The sequence below is a fragment of the Scleropages formosus genome, chromosome 5, assembly GCF_900964775.1.
Source record: "Scleropages formosus chromosome 5, fSclFor1.1, whole genome shotgun sequence".
Lineage (NCBI taxonomy): Eukaryota > Metazoa > Chordata > Actinopteri > Osteoglossiformes > Osteoglossidae > Scleropages > Scleropages formosus.
Window position 1 is genome coordinate 7,431,191 of NC_041810.1, and position 21,408 is coordinate 7,452,598.

General features: G+C 48.0%; 3 protein-coding genes across 6 annotated transcripts; 2 read left to right on the forward strand and 1 right to left on the reverse strand.

Annotated features, from left to right (window-relative positions):
- Positions 1 to 2,034: 2,034 nt before the first annotated feature.
- Positions 2,035 to 10,387, forward strand: LOC108926438 (TPD52 like 2). Of its 4 annotated transcripts, XM_018739108.2 has the most exons (8): positions 2,035 to 2,226; positions 2,591 to 2,739; positions 3,263 to 3,411; positions 4,112 to 4,171; positions 7,668 to 7,769; positions 9,331 to 9,375; positions 9,479 to 9,527; positions 9,931 to 10,387. In XM_018739108.2, the coding sequence occupies exons 1-8, from the start codon at positions 2,208 to 2,210 to the stop codon at positions 9,994 to 9,996; spliced, it is 639 nt and encodes a 212-aa protein (XP_018594624.1). In that variant the 5' UTR covers positions 2,035 to 2,207; the 3' UTR covers positions 9,997 to 10,387. The 4 variants fall into 4 exon arrangements, with proteins under 4 accessions (XP_018594624.1, XP_018594625.1, XP_018594626.1 ...); XM_018739109.2 differs by lacking the exon at positions 9,331 to 9,375; XM_018739110.2 differs by lacking the exon at positions 4,112 to 4,171.
- A 1,110-nt stretch (positions 10,388 to 11,497) lies between these two features.
- LOC108926440 (pancreatic progenitor cell differentiation and proliferation factor B-like) lies at positions 11,498 to 14,274 on the forward strand. Its single transcript, XM_018739112.2, has 5 exons — positions 11,498 to 11,672; positions 12,939 to 13,035; positions 13,299 to 13,376; positions 13,515 to 13,611; positions 13,954 to 14,274. The coding sequence occupies exons 2-5, from the start codon at positions 12,981 to 12,983 to the stop codon at positions 14,078 to 14,080; spliced, it is 357 nt and encodes a 118-aa protein (XP_018594628.1). The 5' UTR covers positions 11,498 to 11,672; positions 12,939 to 12,980; the 3' UTR covers positions 14,081 to 14,274.
- A 1,565-nt stretch (positions 14,275 to 15,839) lies between these two features.
- Positions 15,840 to 21,212, reverse strand: LOC108926388 (protein-tyrosine kinase 6-like). The gene is made up of 8 exons (XM_018739052.1): positions 20,602 to 21,212; positions 19,416 to 19,537; positions 18,714 to 18,877; positions 18,299 to 18,467; positions 17,726 to 17,884; positions 17,179 to 17,360; positions 16,825 to 16,978; positions 15,840 to 16,702 (listed from the first exon to the last, which is right to left on the reverse strand). The coding sequence occupies exons 1-8, from the start codon at positions 21,015 to 21,017 to the stop codon at positions 16,482 to 16,484; spliced, it is 1,587 nt and encodes a 528-aa protein (XP_018594568.1). The 5' UTR covers positions 21,018 to 21,212; the 3' UTR covers positions 15,840 to 16,481.
- Between the last annotated feature and the right edge of the window lie 196 nt (positions 21,213 to 21,408).

The window sequence follows — 21,408 nt, forward strand, 5'->3', positions numbered from 1 at the left end:
CGCTACCGGCGGGGACGCATGGTGGGACGAGGGGCTCCGTTTTATAGCTCTGCTTCCAGAGAGGGATTCGATCCCGCTGGGCGGAAAGGCACAGGAGACTCACACGTCAATGCAGAAGCGCCGAGAAGCAGATGTTCCCAGGGCCGTCCTGCTTCTTCATGGATGTGACCTCCTGACGCAGGGGGTGGGAACATCTGGAGCGGGCAGACGCGGGGGCACCGCGGAGAGAGTAGAAGGCGGTGCTGCGCTGGGTTGGGAGTAACTGATGACATCACAAGTTAACATAGAACATCCATTCTGAGCGAGAGAAAAGGGGAATTCTGGGATGCGGATTCACACAAGCCTCAGCCGTCATGGTGTTTACCGACTTTCGAGGAGTCCGCAAAAGCGTTCCTGCCCGCTGGAGCGTGTGTCCGAAATCCACGGTTCAGTTCTTCGGGAGAAGAGGGCCAGCTGTGTGTTTGCTAGTGGGAAGCGAACTAGAACCAGCTACCCCGACACACACGTACACAAACACACGTGTCCGGACATCTGCTCAGTCCTCTCCCTCGAACCCACGGGCCTCATCCATCTCATCCAGGTCCGCACTTTGATCGACAGCCACGGGTGCGGAGGGAGCTGGGGGTGTGCGGGTCCCGGGCAGAGCTGGAGATGCTGTCCGGTTGGGGAATGACAGCTTGTCCCATCAAGCCCAAAATATTCAACAAGCAATCAATCCGAGGATGCCAGTTTGTGTGTTTGAGCGAGTAGTTCCATACCAGTGGGCTCAGAGCACAATGAACACGTTCAAGTTCAAGTTTATTGTCATAGGTACAAGTACTGTGTACAAGTATCATGAAATTCTTCCTGAATGCTTGTCCACAGACTGTGGACAAAGACAGAGACAATAGAAATACTGCACAAACAAAACAAAACAATGACAATGACGGTGAGTGGCGCAACAACAATAGCAATAAATAATGGTAACAGTAGTAACAATAATGCCACTTGACAGCCAGAGAACTCAGAAGGAGAGACTGAGAATGCGGATGCTTAAAGTGGCAGTGTAATTTACCAATGCGCTTGGGTGGAGAAGTCCAACTCTAGTTACAGAAGGTGGCACATCGGTTAGTGTTGTATAGTCTTACAGCAGTGGGGTAAAAGCTGTTCCTGTACTTAGCTGTGCGGGTTCGAATAGACCTAAGCCATTTTGCTGATGGCAGGGAAGAGGAAAGTGCCCGTGTGGGGTGACTATGATCTCTCATGATGCGCATCGTCTTTCTGAGGCAGCGTGTGGCGTAGGTGTCCTCGACTGCTGGTAGCCGTGTGCCGATGATTTCCTGAGCTGTTTTGACCACCCTCTGTAGGGCTTTCTCGTCCTGTACGGAGCAGCTGCCATCCCAGGATGTAATACACCCTGTGAGGACGGACTCCACAGCACACCTGTAGAAAGTGGTGAGGACTGTAGTGGACATCCTGGCTTTCTTCAGATGCCTGAGGAAGTGGAGGCGTCGATGGGCCTTTATGATGGTCGATGTTGTGTGCTCAGTCCATGTGAGTTTGGCAGTGAGGGTGACCCAGAGGAATTTGAAGCCGTTGACCCTCTCTACGTCCCCTCTCTCATGTAACGTCTCAGTGACCCCAGGAGTTCGACGGAACCCTGTCATTTTTGTTTTATTTTTTAATCTGAAAATAATTAGAAAAGAAATCATTAATAATCCCACGGGCAAATGCACCGGAGGGCCAGGCTCTCTGCGCTTCTGGGATGAGCTCCAGACCAACTCGACCCTGCCTCTCTGTGTACAGTGAGCGAACGAGCAGAGAGACGAGACATGTCATGATACAGAATCATGAACGGTGTTTCACACGCCATCTTTATGAACGGGTAATAAACAAAACACCGAGAAGAAAGTGAGTGGGGGAAAACACGAATTAACGCGCAGTTCCACTACAGGAACCGGCACGACGCCTCCGCCGCCACACACTCACACCCGCGCTACGGAGCGCACGAGGCGGCAGCGCCGCGAACCGCGGGAAAAGACCTTTTCACTGCGACGTCACGCCGCGCGCCGGAAAGCGAGTCGCGCGGAGTGGCCGTCGCGAGCCTTGCCGAGAGGTGTGAGCGGGTCGCGCGGGGTTTGTGTCCGGAGCGCGAGGAAAATCTCACACTCTTGAGAGAGAAAGTGGCGGTTTGATAGAGAAACAGCGCGAGTGTGCGGAGCTGGAACATGGAGTCCGCGGGTCAAGGTAAAACACGGTGAAAACGTGGTACAAATGGAAGAAGGTCCGAGGCTTGAGCAGCGGGGTTTTTCCTCAGAACACATCAGTCTGACGCACACAGACTGAGCAGTAATAATCATGCCCAGTCCGTCAGTGACAGTCAGTGACCCTGTCGACCGTCACAGAGTGTACAGTCTCCAGAGAAAAGCAGCAGGGACCGGTTAATTAATAATTACAAAAAACAGTCCTAAACTGGTCAGTACTGCACCAAACGTGTGAAAATAAAAAAAAAAGATCATGTGTGTACTACTGGGGTAAACTTGTGCTAATTTTGTGAAGACTGCTACTAACAAACAAAGCTTGCTGTGTCCCTTTCTTCTCCGGGTTCCAGACATCAACCTGAACTCACCCAGCAAGGGTCTCATCATGGGAACCTCTCTGTCGGACTCCCCTGCTGGAGCTGCCGGGGTCGCGACCCCCTGCGCGCTGTCCGGCCTCAGCCAAGAGGAGCACGAGGAGCTGACGCTGGAGCTCTCCAAGGTGCAGTGCAGTCTGGGGTGTAATTTCCTACCGGGCCAGCTGGTGGGGTAGCGGTTAAAGAAGTGAACCTGTGCCCGGAGGCTACTTTGGAGTAGTTGTGTCGTTGAGTAAGATTTGTTGCGATAAAAACACCCTCCTGTGATGAACTGTGTCAGCTGTGTGCAGTAAACAGTGCTGCACATACGCTGGATCCACGACTTACGAACCCAACTGGACCAGAAGTCTGTTCATAACTCGTTTTGTTTGCAGCTGTAAAGTGACTCTAACCACTGAGGCACAATTAACAAAAGTCTGAAAAGAGAGGTGATTTGTTCACGTCTCAGGTTCTGTAAAAATGTGGGATGTAGCTATAATAAAAATACTCTGTATGACTTTTTGTGTGGGGAACTCACTGAGTTTTACCCATCTTGTCTTCTGGTTATTCGCCTGAAGAGCCTCAGGTTGGCAAGGGTCCCCCACAGGTTTGAGACCCAAAACCTGTTCAGCGCAAATCCAGCTGTTTTGTTGCGGTACGCTCTTGTAGGTGGAGGAGGAGATACACACCTTGCGGCAAGTGCTCGCTGCTAAAGAGAAGCACGCCGGTGACCTGAAGAGGAGGTTGGGTCTGACCCCACTGGAGGAGCTCAAGCAGAACCTGACCCGGAGCTGGCACGATGTCCAGGCGTCCAGTGCGTGAGTAATGCTTCCTGTCCACTCTCCCCCCCGACACCGACATGACCAAACCCCACCCTGCTTTAGGAGACCACAGTGGCTGACCAGTACATTCTTAGGACAGCACCATTGCCGAGAGATCCGCTGAGACCCCAGAGTGGGTCTCCATTACCTCTATGGAGACATGGGGGGCGTGGGGATGATGCACCCTAAGTTCACTTTGTACCAAACAACAAAGTGGTCATGTGATATACAATATTGTATTTTCCATTCCCTCAGTGAATCACACTGTGATGGAACCCTATTAATATTGTCAGTCTAACAAAGTGTGATATAGAGGCTGAAATTGCGCACCAGTGTGTGTTGAGCGGCCAGGCTTCATAGTGCCACTGTTGTGGTTCAACGGTAGGTACCACAGTAAATGTAAAAACTTTTGAAGGACACCTGCCCTTTGCCTTTGATCTCTGTGGAAGTGTGACAGGCGAGGTGACCTTTGTTATTTGCTTGGTTTGTACAGCGGTGACGCAAATTCTTGTTGCACAGAAAAAAGATGCAGGTGTCAGTCATCAAGCAAAGAGGCTTCACAATATTAAATTAAAATAATTGACAGAACAATTCAGGGGAGTCACAGCACCGCTTGGTATCTTCCTGGGAGAGACCACCCAGGAGGAGAATGGACCTTTTGTTTGGGGGTTTATTTTAATTGGGTCTCTATTTCTAGCTATGTGAAAACCACGGAGAAACTGGGGGAGTGGAACGACAGACTTACCACATCTGATTTGTGAGTGATCCTTATTTTTGTTTTATTTTTATTATTTATCTTTTGCTCATACCTTCGAGGTGTCTTGGCACACTTGAGTGGGTTTATTCTGTGGTATTATCCTTTGCTGTGCTGTCGCACACCTTTGTTGTGTAGTGTCGTAAGTAGCCATTGCTCTGTGGTTTTGTGTGTGTGAGAGTGAGAGAGAAAGAGACCTGTGGCCTGCTGCTTAAACCTCTCTTCTGAAAGCTACTGCAAATCTTCCTTTGAGTTATGATGAAGTTTGTTTTTGAGATCAACTTATTCTCTCTCCGCATGATTGAGCACCTTTGGTAAAGTGTACCAAAGATTGGGTGCAGCTTAGCTGGAAAGTGTTCTTGAAAAGGAAATACTGTATAAATGCTGTGGAAACTCCTGATTTTCAACTTAAGAACCAGAGTGAGATAAGAACAGCTTTCTGTTTGTAACACTGAAAAACATTCAAGACATGTCAAATAGCAGTTGTACAACTTTTTTTTTTTTTAACTGGTCTGATTCCATTGAGTGAGAAGTGCATGGTTAGATCTTTCCCAACCAGGCCGCTCATAGGATTTGACCAGAGGGAAGCAGTAGTGAGCTGGACAGAGCAGAACTGACGCAGCAAAGGCTGTGAAAATATCTTATCAAACACCAGCTGCCACTTGGCAGCTAAGGACACTTCTGTTACACCCATCTGGTAACTGTGATAGGGGTCACAATATGGGTACTGTTGTTTTCAACAGAGGGGTGCGGTGGCACAGTGGGTTGGACCGGGTCCTGCTCTCCAGTGGGTCTGGGGTTCGAGTCCCGCTTGGGGTGCCTTGCGACGGACTGGCGTCCCGTCCTGGGTGTGTCCCCTCCGCCTTTGGCCTTACGCCCTGTGTTGCCGGGTAGGCTCCGGCTTCCCGCGACCCCGTATGGGACAAGCGGTTCAGAAAATGTGTGTGTGTGTGTGTGTTTTCAACGGAACCCCGGTGCTTTCTAGAGCACTTGGCTTTATATTCTGCTCTCTTTCTACTATTCTGCTAATATTTTGTTGTTATGATTGTTGACAAATTCAACCCATAAACATGTGCCAGATGCTTCATCTTATTACTGATCACAAATACCGAGAAACAACAGGCAGGAGCTGTAAACACTGTGGATGTGGGTTGAAAGAAGATGGTCCCGCACTCCTGTTCTGTTCGGATGCTCTTTACTGCCATCTTTCAGCAGACCACGTAAACACAGGTTGCGTTCGCTCCAGTGCTGTCTGAATTTTAGAAGTTAGATAACTGAAGATAATGTGGATTAAAAAATTAAATTGGGGGGATTTTATTATCTTGGAAAATTCATAAGCTAAAAGTTAATAACACAAGAAGCTGGTGTATTACTGTGGATTTTATGAAAGCAGCACATCACATGTACTTCTGTGTACAGCTTGTATTGTTTTTCACCAAAGTGCTTGCTGCTGAGTGTTGGCATGGTGACAAGGATTTACTGTAAACGTGCCGTCTTAGTGCAACTAATCCCTCGTCCTTAAGTGTTCTCAGTGGTTTCTGCAGTTTTGTCTGAGGAGACTGAAATGAAGTGCACCTGTTTAATTTACCCTACTCTCGTGATGCCTGTTTACCCTTTGCGTATTTTAAAAATGCAGCAACTAATAGATGCAAAGTTCATGCTGGATATTAATGCAGTACTGATATAGATGGGTAGATAGTTTATTTATCCCAGAGGAAATTGCAGTTAGTATGCAGAGCATGGCTTAGATGCATTCACAGATACTTTTATGTGGTTTGTTAGTTGTTTTTGCTAGATGATGAAGCAGTGAGCTGTCACACTGTGTCTGTTGTAGACTTCTTTCAGCATCTGCAGCTTTGGAGGACATAAGCCATTCTGAACTATGAGTTCACTTTTTTCCCCCCGTTTTTTTTTTTTTTTTTTTTGTCCAGTTTTGTTACCAGCTGGCTGCTGTGGAGCAGTATTTTGTAGGTGGTGTGATTTTAAAGGCATCTTTATCAGAAAAGCTGTTTATCTCTCACTGAAAGGCTGCAGGTTCTTATCGTGGGAAAGACCTTGACATGAACAAATATTCAGCTGAGTGAACGAACAGGAAGTACGGAACAGTGAGCTGAACTGTGTCTGACGTCGGTTTTGTTGATCACCCGTTTCTTGCCATAAGATGTCGTCAGGGGTTCAGGATGACTGTGTTCAATCCTTGAGAGCTTATTTGCTCATTTGGAGACCAGGATGCAGGTGCCTTCATGAGAACATGTGATGTTTCCTTGTCCACAGTTAACGGTGACTTTAAGAAGAGGAGTGCAGTGAAAATCCAGATCGTACGCTCTCAGACCAAAAGTTGGCCATCATACTAAAAGCACAAAATATGTTTCCTCTTTTGGTTTCTGCTTTGTTTGTGTTGGAGTAGCTGTTTGTCTCAGACTTGCCATTGTCATAGCATCTCTTTCGAATGCAAGTAGACGTTATTGGAGCACTTTTTAGAGATCGTGCAGTTGGCTGCCACCTCAGTAGATCAGTGATATACATATGCAAGATGCTGTGATGTCTTTATGGAGCACCTGAAATTAAGCAAAAAGAAAGGAGACCTGTGGTAACAAAGGCCATCTACCTGGGATGGTTCTGACATTTTTTATTGTTGTGTAAGCAGGAAGGCCACAGTCCCATGAACTATCAGAAATGGTGAGGTTCCATTCCTGTGACAAAAGACAGCTGTGTCAAAACCAAGCATGAGAACATTAACCCTGCTTGGGTTCATCTGGTTCAGGGTAATCCCAATAATGCCCAGCAATACTGCAGCTCAGAAATCACTTTGGGAAGTGCACAGAGAGCCAGGTGGTGGGTCAAGTCTTATGACCAGGGTGATCCTGGCTTTGGCCTGAGTACAATTAGTCCAATACGGGCAGCTGTCTCACTGAGTATGATGAAAATATTCTTTGCCTCCCTAAACAAAGAGTCACTGCTTCCCCTAGTATTGTTTAAGCAAAACACTGAAGGAAAGCATAGTTTTAAAAATACAAACAGACAGGTCAAGTTGCTGGTTGGTCCCACTCACAAGGGGTCCAAAATTGAAAGCCTCTCAGTTTTAGCCTGTATGCAGTTAGATGTGTCCCTCAAAGCTGCTGAATTCCTCCCAACATTCAAGAATGGTCTCGAACCCATCTCTTTGAGAGCTGCCACTCTCCTGATCTGCTCACAGCTCCATAACTGAGTCGAAACACCATCTGCCACAACTGTCTATGTATTTATTATTTTAATCTCACTTCCATAAGTAGCTCCTTAGCCAGAAACATGGTGGTATCAAATATTAAACACTTCTCAAAACTGGTGTTCCTGACATCTCCAGTACATTCAGATGTATACCTTAAAACATTAAAATTAGATCAGCTCACATCACTGAGCATCGGCCCGTCCCCTGTTAGCTTCCGTCTCCTTCCTGGAGCACAACCGGTGGTCATCTCTGCTGCCCCTCACAGCCGTCCCTCTGACCTCTGACCTGCAGGTACAAGAAAACTCAGGAGACCCTCACCCAGGCAAGCCAGAGGACGTCTGCTGCCCTGTCCACGGTTGGCACAGTCATCAGCAGGAAGTTTGGAGACATGAGGTATTGTGCTTCCTGCCTTTGTGTGAGAGAGTAACAGATCACCCTTGAACAAGGCTGTACAAAACAGTTTTTAAAGATCCACCTCTTAATTTTTTAAAAATTAACAACAGAACAGAAACAACACAGAAACAGAATCAGTGCACAGAGAAATTGGAAGTGCACAGAGGTACACAGCACAACTCAAGGGCTGGATATTACAGTATTTATCTTCATCAGAAACAGAATGTGGGTTGTGGATTAGCAGGAATATGGAGGGAGGACAAATCCGACCTTTTTCTAAAAGGATCTTTTGAGTAGCTGAACTTATTTGAATTTAGAGAGCTCGAATTTTGACCGAGTTTGAGAAAATGTCCTCAACATCCCAATGGAGCCAGACACAGTTATAACGTGTTGTAGAGAAGCACAGGGGACCGAGGCGGCTGCTCAATTTTCCTCTCCACTGGTCTCATGCACACTGGCCTACTTGGATGCAGATTGCCAAGCTCTGCTGTTCAGGAGCTGAGTGGTTGCCTGGCAACTGAGACTGCCCCCCCAACCCTAACATTGCCGCAGCAACACGGATCCCTGGTAGAACTGAAGAGCTGGGAGGAAACGCACTGTATGCAGTTGCGCCGCTTTTCGCTCATTCGACTCCCTGCTGTATGTTGCTGAGGAACCTTCTGCTCTTGCTCCAGTGAGACAGCAGGGAGCAGAGTAGTTGAGGACATAGATGTACAACCTACACGTTGCTTTTTTTCCCCTAAAGTTCTGGGTGGTTCTGTGGTATCTGTCATTGGTCTAAATAACCAGAATTACTCCTGAAAAGTATCCGGCTGTAATGAAAGCATATACCCAATACTGCATTAGCAGTAAGTATTATTATTTGTTGTTGTTGTTGTTGTTGTTATTATTATTATTATTATTACTGTCATTGTTCTGTGGTATCCATTTGTGAACCCCACATTGTCATTCTGGGTGTTTTGCTCCAAACATTGCTGCATGTGATGGAACAGACACTTGAATAGAAATGGGGCGATGCCACCCTCTGCGATGGCAGTAACGTGGTCACAGAATCCAGCCACCTGAAAGTCAGCACTGGTGTGATGCTGTGGGTGGAGCCTGCCTTCCTCTTCTGCCTTCTTTCTCATTTGCACACATTGCTTTTGCTTACATTTGTTCCCCCCTCCATTTATTGCTTTCACTCGGTGCAGCAGAGCTCTCCTGTTTTCAGTCATTTGGATAAAATTAACACATACACATCCTTCAGCCAACTCTAGTCTGAACATCATTAAAATTTCTATCAACAGATACAAAATGTAAATTTAAAGGGTATATTAAATTAGTTTTGCCTTGTTCCTTAGTTATTTTTATTCGATGTTTTATCTTGCATTGCTTCTGTGGTGTCCATGACTGCTTTCCTTGAGTGACTGTCCTAATGTTGTGGTCCTGCTTAAAGTTGTTCTTGACCACACGTGTACCACATGAATGAAGTGCGTCATGCTCTCTGCGCTCCTCTGGATGGGTTCCTTTGCACTCACTTTACATTAACATTCACTTCTTTGTCTCCTTAATGCTGTCCAAGTGGTAACTACTCCATCCGCCACTCTATAAGTATGCCGGCAATCAGGTAAAGTGCCTGGTGCTCCAGCATTTTTTTTTTTCCTTCAGTGTCTAGGGTCACTCACCAATTGACCAGTTGACCAGGACTAAAATGTGCCTTTGCTCTGCAGGAACTCCCCGACATTCAGGTCCTTTGAAGACAAGGTGGGGAGCATGAAGGTAAGCCCAAATGTCCCCGCAGAGGCCACCCCAGTGCGAGCTTGCCCAGGGAGGGAGGTGCAATAGGCCCCGCAAAGCTGTAAATCTCATGAAAAACACGGGCGTGTTCGGCCTCAGCCTGAGGTCCATGTCATTTCCTCTGCTGACACTGCGAACCCTCTTGGGCTACATTTTGCTCTTGCATTCAGCACAAGTCCGCATTGTTAAAGCAGAGTGAGCACACAAGAACTAATAGTTCTGAATAAGTGTTGATCCTGTCCCTTTGTTGCCACTATGCTCAATACGGACCTTGAGAAAGTCAAAATTTTTGAATTCCTGCTCCGTTGAGTCTTTTTTTGTTTTTCCCCCCTCACCCTTGCTTCTTTCCTCCTTTATCCTCCTTCCATCCCTGTCCCTTCTGCAGTACAAAGTGGTTGGCGGAGTCAGCGATGAAGGACTTCGTTCTCCATCGGAACAGAGTCACCCTTAGATTTTGCCCACCACAGCAGAGGAACCCCAAGCGAAGAACCACACACACACACAAACACACACCCTATGCTGCCTAACTCTCCCCCTGTAAGCTGCCTGCCACCCTGGAGGCACAAGTCTTCCCCACCCCTCACTGTATATACTGTTGAAAAGAGAGTTTGCATTGTCAGTACTGGCCAACAGAATGTAAAAATGCTGCACCTTTTGTATTATGACCTATTTTACATTGCTTTGCATAATGTTTCCATATGTGTATAAATATGTATTTGAACAATAGTGCCAACCGACATTTGGAGGCGGGCAGCAGGTGGAAAAGCAAAATGCAAAAGGAAGATGTTCTAGACATTGTAAGTAAGCAACAATAAACAATAGGTTTAAGAAGTGCAGTTGAAGAGCTTGAGCCCTGCTGTCGTTTCTGAGTGATCTTGACCACATGACTCCAGCAAGCACACGGGGTGAACATGGGCTCCATACTCATCACCTTTTTCTGTGCGTGTATGTAAACACAAGCATGCTGATTACCGAACGACAGTTGTGGGGTGTGTTAATTTTCTCTAGTGTTTTATACCACTTTTTTTTACTCCAGTAATACAATGATCACATATTACAGCAGTTTACGGACATGATCTTGATGAGGTGAAACATTCGGTCCAATCATGTCTGCAAATACCAATAATACACCTCTGCAGTTTTGTGCATAAATGCAGCTGTGAAACGGGGTTTCAGGTGTGTGTGTGTGTGTGTGTGTGTGTGTGTGTGTGTGTGTGTGACAGAGAGACTGAGAGCTCAAGCGTCAACATTAAATATTTAAAAACTACTGTATATACTGTCAGTTTCCCGGTGCTTATTGAGGAGTTTGGTCCATGTTGTTCCACACATGTAGCACCGACAGAGTTTACTTTTCAGTCCCTGGTGGTCTAGTGGTTAGGATTCGGCGGTTAGGGTTCGATTCCCGGTCAGGGAAGTGTTTTATATTACTTTTACCTTTTTCATCTTTTAACATATTGATTAAGAGAGAGAATAACGAAGCTTCTCAGAATTTTTCCTGATGTTCATACAAAACGTTCTCCCGGTTTGCAGGTAACCTAGTTCTGCTGGTCTGTGGAATAAGTGTTTTTTTTTCAGAGTTGAAATGCATCCGATTTTTGTATATAATATTTGTAGAAATTAGTTTTTACAGTTATCAAAACATATCCCTCTATTTCCTAACCGGGAATCTAACCAGTTGTGGTGATGAGAGCGCCGAATCGTAACCACTAACCCACCAGGAATTTCTTTCTGTTGTACTTATTATTGTACGAACCTCTCTTCTATCGAGTTACTAAAGTGGAGTGTTAAAAAGAGGACATTTCAGTTCTGTCCATTGCTAAGGCTCGTCAGATCTGCTCCTTTCAGCTACAGACCCTCGCAGCGCTCTGTTCCGCGAGACCTAGCCCGGGATCACGTGACCCGGAGTTTGGGGTGACGTAATGACGCGTTGTCTATATATACACCCACCGGGCCGTTGTTCAGCAGAACGGACATAGAGGTTGATACAAGAGAGGGACGTGGAGGGTTTTACCCGAAGTGTTTTTCACAAATGGGCCCCGTCGCCTAGCGCCTACTCCTCTGAGCCTTGCCCGCCGAGACCTTGAGCTGCTAAGGGTGCTGCTTTAACATCGGCACTCGTCAACGAAGGTGAGTCAGTGGAGGAGGAGTAGTGCGGGCTCGAGTCCGCGAGCTGAGGCGCAGAGTATAAAATGGAGGACGGAAGGCGTTACGTGACTGGAACTTCAGCCTCGCGCTGAACTGAAGTGGGGGGGCGGCCGGCACGCGGACGCGCCGCTAGTTTCACCGCGTTTTCACGGTCCGCGTTTCGCTGCTGTTTTATGAGGGGATCATAGTCACAGTGAATGTGGAAACTGGTCTCCGCCGGCTGTACTGTTCTTTTGTCTGTCTGTGCGCCCGTTTCTTTTCTTGCCGTCGCAGACTGCGCGCTGTCACGCGCGCCGGACCCCTATTTTTTGTTGCTTATGGGCAGAAGCGTCATTGAAGCGTTAATAATTCCTCTCGTCGAAACCGCCTTGTGCTCTGGACCGTTAGTGCGTTATATACGCCGGCGTCGTTACGAAATAACTAGTAATTAAATACAGCCTGCCTTTGCTCTAAATTATTGCTGAAATGTTATTCGTTCACTGTCCTGCTTCATCACATATTGGTGGTGTTTGTATTAAACCATATCGCTGTAACCATGGTAAAAACGACGTGTGGGTTAGTCGTTGTGCTCCTGCTCATCTTACACACCGCCGGTCCTTCCATCTTTGCTAGTAAATGATCTCTCTTGAGAAACACCAGCTGTGTGACACAGACAGAGAGGGCAATTTAGTCACCAGTGGTATATCAGTGTGTCTTTGGACTGTGAGAGGAAACCAGAGCACCTGAAGGAAACCCCATATAAAAGAGTGGGGGGGGGAGCTGAACCCACATCAAGTTGCACCATCCAGATGTCAGAGATGCACCAGCGCTACTGGCTACACCACTGTATTGTGGTACCAGCTGTCTGTAAAACGCTCCGGCTGGCGCCAAACACCTCGACACCTTCAGCTGAAGCTTTTCATATTCTGCTCTTTGTGGATATGATCTTGGCAAGAGAAGAGCTCCAGTCGGTGTCGGTGTGGGGTCATTTCTGTCCGTTCCCGACACCAGGTGGACAGTCTGAATCCCGATCGAGGACTGATACCCCTGTTCTGGAGAGCACGTGTCCCTTTTGTCCTGCTTTAGTAAATGTTCTGCTTTTTTGGACCATGTGGTCAGACAGGTGGCCTTTGCGGTGTCAGAAGGACCCCTGGTACCGCAGTTGATCTATATGTCCTTTGTACATGAGTGGAACCATAAGGTGGGCTTTGGGCTAAATGAACACATCTGCTGCGTCTCAAGCAATCTCCATACCTTTCCTTCTTTCAGGTTTTTCCATCACTGCTCTTGACGCACAAGAAGCTCAGAAGGATGGCAGCCATTCCGTCCAGCGGATCCCTTGTTGCCGCCCATGACTATTACCGGAGTGAGTCCCTTGCTTGAGTCGGGGTTTGTCAAGGACACGCTGAGCCTTAATGTGGCTAGCAGTGCTGGTGTGTGAGAGGTAGCAGGTGGTGCACAGAACAGCAGGGTGTGTGTAGTAATCCGTGAAGAGGAATTCATTCTCTAAGCAGCTTTGAAAGGTGCTGCTACCTTCAGCCGATGTTTTCTGGAGGAACACGGAGCAGAGGAAAGCGGCTCTCCCTCACGGTGTGTGTGTGTGTGTGTGTGTGTGTCTGTGTGTTCCAGGGCGCATTGGCTCCACCTCCAGCAACAGCTCCTGCGGCAGCTCGGAGTACTCCGGTGAAGTCATTCCTCACCACCCAGGTAGGCTATGGTGGGTGGGGGGAGTCTGCACTGCCCTCTTACAGGGTCCCCAACAGACTTTCATGGGTTGCTTCTGGGGCTCGATAGCCTCAGAATGCTTTCTGTCCCTCAGCTGACATGGTCTCTGTGTCCCTTCAGGTCTGCCCAGGCAGGATTCTGGCCACTGGTGGTCCAGCTTCTTCTTTGCCAAGCAGAACCAGGCTGGGATGCCCAACTTGCCTGAAGCTCAACAGAAGTACGTACACTGGTGGGATTAGAACCTGTTAATCCTGCAGAGGGAAAATGGGCTAATGCTTCAGCCGAGATAAACTGCATCAGCTGCGTGTGTAATGTCCTCATAATGACGTTATGCAGGAGGTTCTTTGGGCTGTGGGTATGAACACGCATCTCTTGCTGTGCGTGTGGTGCACATGTGTGGAATTGGTGTCCCAGTAGACCTGTAGGTATCTGTCCAGTTGTCCTGAAGGCATTTTGCCAACTGCCAGTCATTCCATTTAATGCTGGCTTGTGTAGTGTCCTGAACCTGAGCTTCACAAATGGCACAGCTGACATTGCTGACCTCTGTCTACTCCCACAGGGCAGGAGTGTTTGCTGTGAACAGCGGGCAGGGGACCTGTGTTGCCAGGGAGATGGCGAAGAGGCAGCTCAGTGAGACCAGTGAACCTGGGAGGGGGGAGGCTGGGGGTGCACCCCCAACATCTTGAACACCCACCCTGGGGGATCAGCGCTAGGCGACGGAGGCGCCTTTTTAGCAGAAACGGGCTGCATTTTTTTTTTTTTTTTTATTGGGCAAATTAAAGTTTGCTGTGTGTAACACCATAGTGAATTTGCATTTGTAACACTTCCCACTTTGTTGTTCTGCTTTGGAGGACATAATTAAAGTAACCTTTGCAGCCTATCTAGCTGTTGCTGTCGGTTCATGGCGGGGCAGGTTTTGGGGTCACCATACTCATGTGCGTTGCGAGACGAGCGTGAACGTTAAGGACTCTGTCCGTGGAGCTCCTATTTATCAGCTTTTCATCTTCCAAGCTCTTGTGCTTTGAAATGCTACGTGTCGGTAAAGTGGGATGAGGGGATGTTGGAGGAATCGGTGTCATCAAGCAAATATTTACCCTGCAGTCACATTTTAATCTTTCCTCAGTTTGACAGTCAGACATCGAATGCTGCGTCTGTTCTCACTGTGCTTCATATTCCTTGAGCCCCGAGCTCTTTGCTAGGAGGAAAAGCCCCTCTTTGGACAGTCACCCCCACACAGTCTTGTCATTGTCCACGAACATCAAGTGAGGAATGAACAGCTGGTTATGTAACCGCACCTCTGCTGGGATGTGGGACAGCAAGTGCATCTGCAGGATTGTTCATAAGCACATTAAGTATATAAATAGTGTCTTGTTGCTCTGCGATGTCAGAGCACTGTGGAACAGGGCTACGCTATCCAGTGTTTAAAAAAAAAAAAAAAAAAAAAAAAAATGGTAGAAAGGGGGCAGATGAAGTGCTGGAAAGCTATTGAAGGATACTGGGTAATCAGATACATGAAAAGAGCACTGAACATATCCAAACTGTGGGACAAACATGGAGGACAGTAGGGGTTCATTCTCCTACAACTTGTTGGTGTGCTTTTTTTAAAAAAAAAAAAAAAAAAAAAACCCCCACACAGGTGAAGAGCTTTGGGTGGGGTGGGGACTATTCAGACCTGTGCCCTGCTGTGACACTCAAGTGGCCTTTTCAAAGGTGATTCTGAACTATGCTGCTTCGCCACTGTGTTCATGGGGGGTGATTTTCTCCACTTAGCCGAGGGTCTGAGAGCAGCTCTAACAGAATGCCAGGTAAGACCGGAATTTTCTTGTTGCAGCTGGATTCCTTGCTGAGGCTGAGTGAGAAACCGGGACGTTTCTAGCGTCTGCTGGGGGTGTGTATCTGCGTACGGTAAATGCAAGTCCCTTGCGGCACTCGGCCTCCGAACAGACCGGAGAAACGTGGCGCCGTAGAGGCGAGCGAGCACCCTTTCCATTCGGGGTCACTGGGGACAAGTCTCCAGCTGCTGCAACAGCAACCAAGGTAACAGTGAGAGCAGTTGCTCCCCCCCACCCCTGTTACTGCTTTTGGGGAAAGGGCAGGTTTCCATAGAAACTCAAACAAATGCTGACTGTATCAGCAAATGACCCACAAGCACAGATCAGCTGGTAGCCCGGAGCTCCGTGTCTCATGTCACACGTAGTGATCATGCCCCCTACTGGACATGGTGTCGCACTGTTTCTAGCAATTTCTCAGCTCTCACATTGAGTTTTGGATGAAGAAAACCATTTTATAGGGAGATCAAAATCCTGGCCAAGGTGGAGCAAAGCAGCTGGAGCAAGAAACGGCGCTTTTGGGCCTTGAAGCAGGTGCTGCGTCAGACTTCCTACCGGAACAAACAAAACTGAGTTCTGGAACAGCGTTTAACCTCGTGTACAAGAAAAATGAACACACATTTATCTGACTTTACATAATGGAAATCATACTTTATACATTTCCACTGCTTTCATAAATTTTATTGCAGTGAAAAGGCTGCTGGATGTGATTTTGTAAACCACCTGAATAATATAGGTTTGAATCCCCCTCCAGCTGCAGTCCCCTTGATGAAGATACTGACCCAGTAAAACTGATCCTGGTGTATAAATAGGTAAATTGGTGTAAGCAGCTTAACTTCTTCACTTAGAAGAAAAGCATGAACTTAATGAATAGTCTAAGGCAAACATTAGGAAAAATAAATATTATTTATATATTTTCAGTCACTGCAATCCTATACATTAATCTGCAAAGCCTCTGCTGAGCTACCTTGTTCTCCTTCAGTCCAGATGAGTATAACAGGGCCATTCACTGGTTCAGGCTTAAAGTTTTGACTGGTTATTTATGTTAACTGCATTAGTAATGAATACCTTTTAACACCTTAATCTGTAATTCCACTAATTTAGAATTGAAGCCTTTGATCAGGTCATTCCCAGAGTTTTTGTGCCCTCTTGTGGCCAAACCGTGTTCTGCAGTCCAGAAATCAGCTTTTTCTCTTCTGCCCTCTTGTGGCCAAACCGTGCTCTGCAGCCTCGAAATCTGCTTTTTCTCTCCTGCTGCCTAGTGGCCAGTCTCCCCACAGCAGGTTTCTCCAGTTTGTTCCACCTCGATGATGTTGGCCTTAATCAGACTGGAGGTGAGGGCACCGAAGCTCGGCCGTCTCTCAGGCTCCAGATCCCAGCAGAACAGCATGACTTCATAGATGCTGTCGGGACAGTTGGACGGTGAGGGCATCCTGTAGCCCGAAGTGATGAGTTTGTACACCTCGTGGTTATGTAAAGCTGGGAGAACAGCGGCAAGAGTCATTGGCAAATTGTACACACGCATGACACACCGTACACACCATACACCCAAACACGTACACATACAGGATGCCCCGAGGAGACGCCGAGGTCGAGCTCACCTGGATAGGGGTTTCCTCCATAGGTGAAAATTTCGTACAGAAGCACCCCAAAGGACCAGACGTCCGACTTGATGGAGAAGCGGCCGTGGCTGATGGCCTCTGGCGCGGTCCACTTGTAAGGGATTTTCACATCCCAGGAGATATAGAAGGGTTCCTGGAGTAATGCAGGAAACAATGGATAAACGCCACAATTTTACTACTATTGGACATGTTACTGTAGCTGAAAGATACCTGCTAGTAGCAGGGGCCGCTCTCTGAGATCCTTTCATTTGCCAGCTCAGATTGTTATTGTCCACCGTATTTTTACCAGTTTGCAGCTGCCGTGGGACTCAACTGGTTGAGAGCACAGCTCACCTTGATGACGCGAGCCAAGCCAAAGTCAGCCACTTTGCAGGTGTAGTCCTCGCCGACCAGGACGTTGCGGGCAGCCAAGTCTCTGTGTATGCTGTTGTTGGACTCCAGGTAGGCCATGCCGTTAGCCACCTGGATCGCCATGTCGATCAGAGAGGGCATGTCTAGGCTGGCCCCCTCATCACCTGCAGGGAAGACCTCCAGAGTTTGAGCATCTTCGCTCCACCATGTTCAAGCCCTGCAGGTCTTTAAAGAGGAGCGACAGCAGAACCCTTGGAGCAATCGTGGTCTGAAAATATTGCTTTTGGCCTTCGGTCTTGTTCCCTCGTGTTTGATTTAGGATTTGTGCGCCGTCAGTCACCATTACAATCAGTAGGTTAGTAACAGAAGGATGACCAGGTGTGTTTGGGTAGCTATTCACCACTAAACATGCAGTGTCAACACTGTCCTCAAGGTGGCAGCAGCCGCTCCCTTCGTTGACATTTACGTCGATTTGTTCGGCCCAGGTTCCTGAGCGCAGTGGTGCATTGTGGGACGTCAGCGAACACACCTCGCAGGAGGTCCTGCAGGCTTCCCTTCTCCATGAGCTCGGTGATGATGTAGTAGGGCTGCGAGGTGGAGCTGAGGGCAAACAGCGCCAGGAGGTTCCTGTGGCGGAGTTTCTTCATGATGTGGATCTCCATCTGGAAGTCTTTGTAGTTCAGAGACCCTGGGTGGGTCAAACACTCGTTAATTAGCGGGGTACATGAGCACACGATCGCACCGCAGGGGGCATTCCAGTCCGTTGATACATTACTGTTAAGTGTCTGTCCAGAATTGAAGTAAAAGCCGGAGAGTGGCTGGTTAATTGGTGACATCAAACTCCAGCCACTTAATTTAAATATTTAGTGATTTTAGAGCACACAGCTCTCACTATGCAATTCTTGTTGTTTGGAAATTCCTCCGTCTTCAAGGTCATCGGCCAGTTTTGCCCTAGTAGGGGGTTACTGGGCTAAATGAGTTTAACTTGTAGCTCATTAAAATGTGTCAAAATGATTTCAGAAATGAAGTGCGCGGTGCACCGGGATGACGGCACGGTACACGTGAGGACGGGTAGCGACCTGTGGATCGTGGCTCTTCTCACCCATGTTCTTGAGGACTTTGACAGCGACTCGGACGCTGCCCTTCCAGCAGCCCCTGTAGACGTCGGAGAAGAAGCCGCTGCCCAGCTTCTCCTCCAGGACAAACTGGTCCTTGGGCAGTTCCCACTCATCCACCGTGCTGTGGGAAAGGTCCTGCGGTCTGGGCGTCCTCTGGGGCACGCGGAGACACGACGCCATCAGGCGTCACACACTCACACACACTCGAAGCACAGTTTCTACATGGGAAACGCGGAACGATATTTCTCCTGCTGCGTACGCATGGAATCCAAATGCGTCTCCCAGCATTTATGGACACAAGGACACCGGATCACGTTCAGATTCTCACACTGACATTTTCCACAGTGCGCCTTGAATCACGCTCTTACTGAACCTGTGGCAGTTGCCGCGGTTACTCACCCGGACGCAGGGCTTGCCCAGTTGCCCGACGGAGGTCAGGGCATGTCCCCTGTAGTAGTCCACCAGGTCCTGGAGACTGGAGAAGCAGTGGGTTTCATCGATGTACCAGTGGTTCTCCTCGGGATGGTACACCTTGAAGTGCTTCGCTTTGTTGGCCACCTTTACTGTGGGTTCCGAGCCCAAGTAGGGAGAGCGAAGAACACGTTGGTACACAGCTGGCTACTGAACTGTACGCCAGCGGTGGCAAAAAGCATTTGAAATGTGTTATGAAAAGTACTGTGAAAAGAAAAGTCAAGAATTAGAAAACACACGCTGGCTCCTCCTGCTGCAGATGGCCGAGTTGCTTCAGTTATTTGTCACAGATACGTGCGACATTTCGATGGCAAAAATACACTGCTGTATTACACTGAATTTACTCTACAGACTAACGTGGCAGCTCTGATTCAAACTCCTCTGTGACGTGTTTCTCATGATTTCAACGAACCGGTGGTTCTCGGCTTTCAGGTTAACAATGGCCTTGGGTCGACTCGATCGTTCTTATATCGACTTGCTTGAAACATCTCCTGGTACTCTGGTGCACTTTTCTCAATATTTCACGCAGAGAAAAGATGCTGCAATGGTTTTGTGTGGGTGTGTGTGTGTGCGTGTGTGTGCGCGCGCAAGTAAATAAGAGTTTAGCCAGACGAAAGCGGACATGCAGACCTGAGAGCACACAGCCAATGTCCTCCTTCTCGCTGAAGCGCACCATGAACGCGCCGTCTTTATTTCTAGACGCTTGCAGATGCTTTACGGTCTCCAGTCGACTCAGCTTCCCAAAGTACCACCTGGAAAATGTATATTTACACACATCGCACGTCAAGAGTGTGACAGAGAGCGGCGAGAGGTCTCGGAAACCCTCCAAATCATCTCCAGCTGTCATCCCCGGATCCCGCCGTGCTTAGCGTCACCCTGTTCTTCCTCCTCTTTTCTGGTAAGTGTCCGTTCCGTAGGAACTTCCGGCTTCCTCATGAGACATGTTACCGTAAAATGCGGCATGTTCGGATTTTTGCTACACTGTCATCATGCAACTATTGCAGACAAACAACAGCAGCTCTCGGCCGTGCTGCTCAGGCTGGCGTTTGGCCAGAGGAATTCCAGAAAGATGTTCAAAAAGTCCCTCAATCTGTGGCATGATCTCTTTTTTTGTCCTGTGAAGTGCAAAAGGGACGTAGCACAAGGACAGAAAAACAGCTCTTCCAGTTTGTCATTAGCCCATCTGCCTTCCCAGTGGCTGGACAGTAAATGGTAGAATGGTTCTTTCTGGCCTGAATTAACTCCTGGAACATCGCATTTGTGTCTTGCAACATATGTAATGTACTGATGATCTGAATGAGATAGTCGCTCGTGGCACAGAGGCTCTCAAACGTCTCTTCGACACGAAGCAGATACAGTGATGCGATAATGTGACCGATGTACATGGATGACATGAATTTTTCAGCGATTTAGAGACTGAAAATGTTTGATGGACTGCATCTGATTTAGCGGCGTGTTGTTGCGAACGAAGCAAAGTTCTTGAATCAGGAATATAACCGCAGTATCAGTTACCGGTTCTGGGTTTTGACCCCTCCATGACGTACACGCGGTTCAGCGTCACAAGCCAAGGTGGAATACCACGCATACTTTGAGGTGAACTCAACCGGAATGACATGATTTAGGGCTTTCTGTGTTGAGTCTGTGCGCTTCTCGCTCGAGACAACGAGTTTACGTGATTGGCCAGCGGAATGCATCGACAGATCGGCGTAACGCTGGAAATCCCTCCGCAGAAAAGCGTCAAATAAATGAACACAGATACAAACGAAGGAGCAGAAGGCAAACACTCGGTCAGGTGGTCTGTTCATGGGATACTCACGGATTTGCCTCTGGAGTGTCCTCTTTGGCCAGGTAACTTCTCGGCACAATCCCTTTGCCCGTAGAGATGCCAAAGGCGTCTATCCTTTCAACAGTCCACCATTCGCCACAGCGCTGTGCGATCTTAAAGCGGTCACCCTCATGGAAGGACAGCTCCTGCTCCTCCCTGGCATCGTATTTCCACAGGGCTTTGTAGATGTCTGACCCGTCTGCTGACCGCTGACCGAGTAGCTCTCCATGTGATAATAACCGCTGAGGTTTCTTGCCCTGTTGTGCAGAGTCCGACTCTGTGTCTTCAGGTCCAGGTCCATCCTTTCCACCAGAGCCCTTGTCATTCTGGTCAGTGTTCCGAGACTTGGATGACTTGTGACAGCAAGTGCTAAACCACTGACTCAAACGGGTGCAAAAGCTGGACATGACTCCTGGAGGAGAGAGGAGACCTGCTCAGACTCCTCCTCAGAGCTGCTCTGCATCAGCTGTTACCCTGTTGCACGGTCACAGGTAAAGGAACCGCGAGCGCAGCGCAGGTATGAAATGACACGAGTGCCTTCAACGTTTGCTTATACAGGGAGAGAGGGCAGATCCTTTTGTCTTCGTCATTTCATACCATTGCAGATTCCTCTCTTTCATACATGCGGAGATGCAGCGGTAACTAACTTAATCCCTCCCTCTCCTTCTTTTCTCTCATATCTATTCATACAAACTCACATACAGACAGACAGAAAAAACTTTGAGTCTCAAAGGAAACTGCCCATATTTAAATGTATCAATGCTTTTCTGGTTTTCGTATAATTTTATCCATAACTTT

Coding starts and splice junctions, on each gene's coding strand:
- LOC108926438 (XM_018739108.2), top strand. Junction 2,740..3,262: donor TGACGCTGGAGCTCTCCAAG/GTGCAGTGCAGT, acceptor ACGCTCTTGTAG/GTGGAGGAGGAGATACACAC. Junction 7,770..9,330: donor AGGAAGTTTGGAGACATGAG/GTATTGTGCTTC, acceptor ATGCTGTCCAAG/TGGTAACTACTCCATCCGCC.
- LOC108926440 (XM_018739112.2), top strand. CDS start 12,981: ATGGCAGCCATTCCGTCCAGCGGATCCCTTGTTGCCGCCCATGACTAT. Junction 13,036..13,298: donor CGCCCATGACTATTACCGGA/GTGAGTCCCTTG, acceptor TGTGTGTTCCAG/GGCGCATTGGCTCCACCTCC. Junction 13,612..13,953: donor TTGCCTGAAGCTCAACAGAA/GTACGTACACTG, acceptor CTACTCCCACAG/GGCAGGAGTGTTTGCTGTGA.
- LOC108926388 (XM_018739052.1), bottom strand. CDS start 21,017: ATGTCCAGCTTTTGCACCCGTTTGAGTCAGTGGTTTAGCACTTGCTGT. Junction 18,468..18,713: donor TGGGCAAGCCCTGCGTCCGG/GTGAGTAACCGC, acceptor CGCGTGCCCCAG/AGGACGCCCAGACCGCAGGA. Junction 16,979..17,178: donor GCTTGGCTCGCGTCATCAAG/GTGAGCTGTGCT, acceptor GCATTACTCCAG/GAACCCTTCTATATCTCCTG.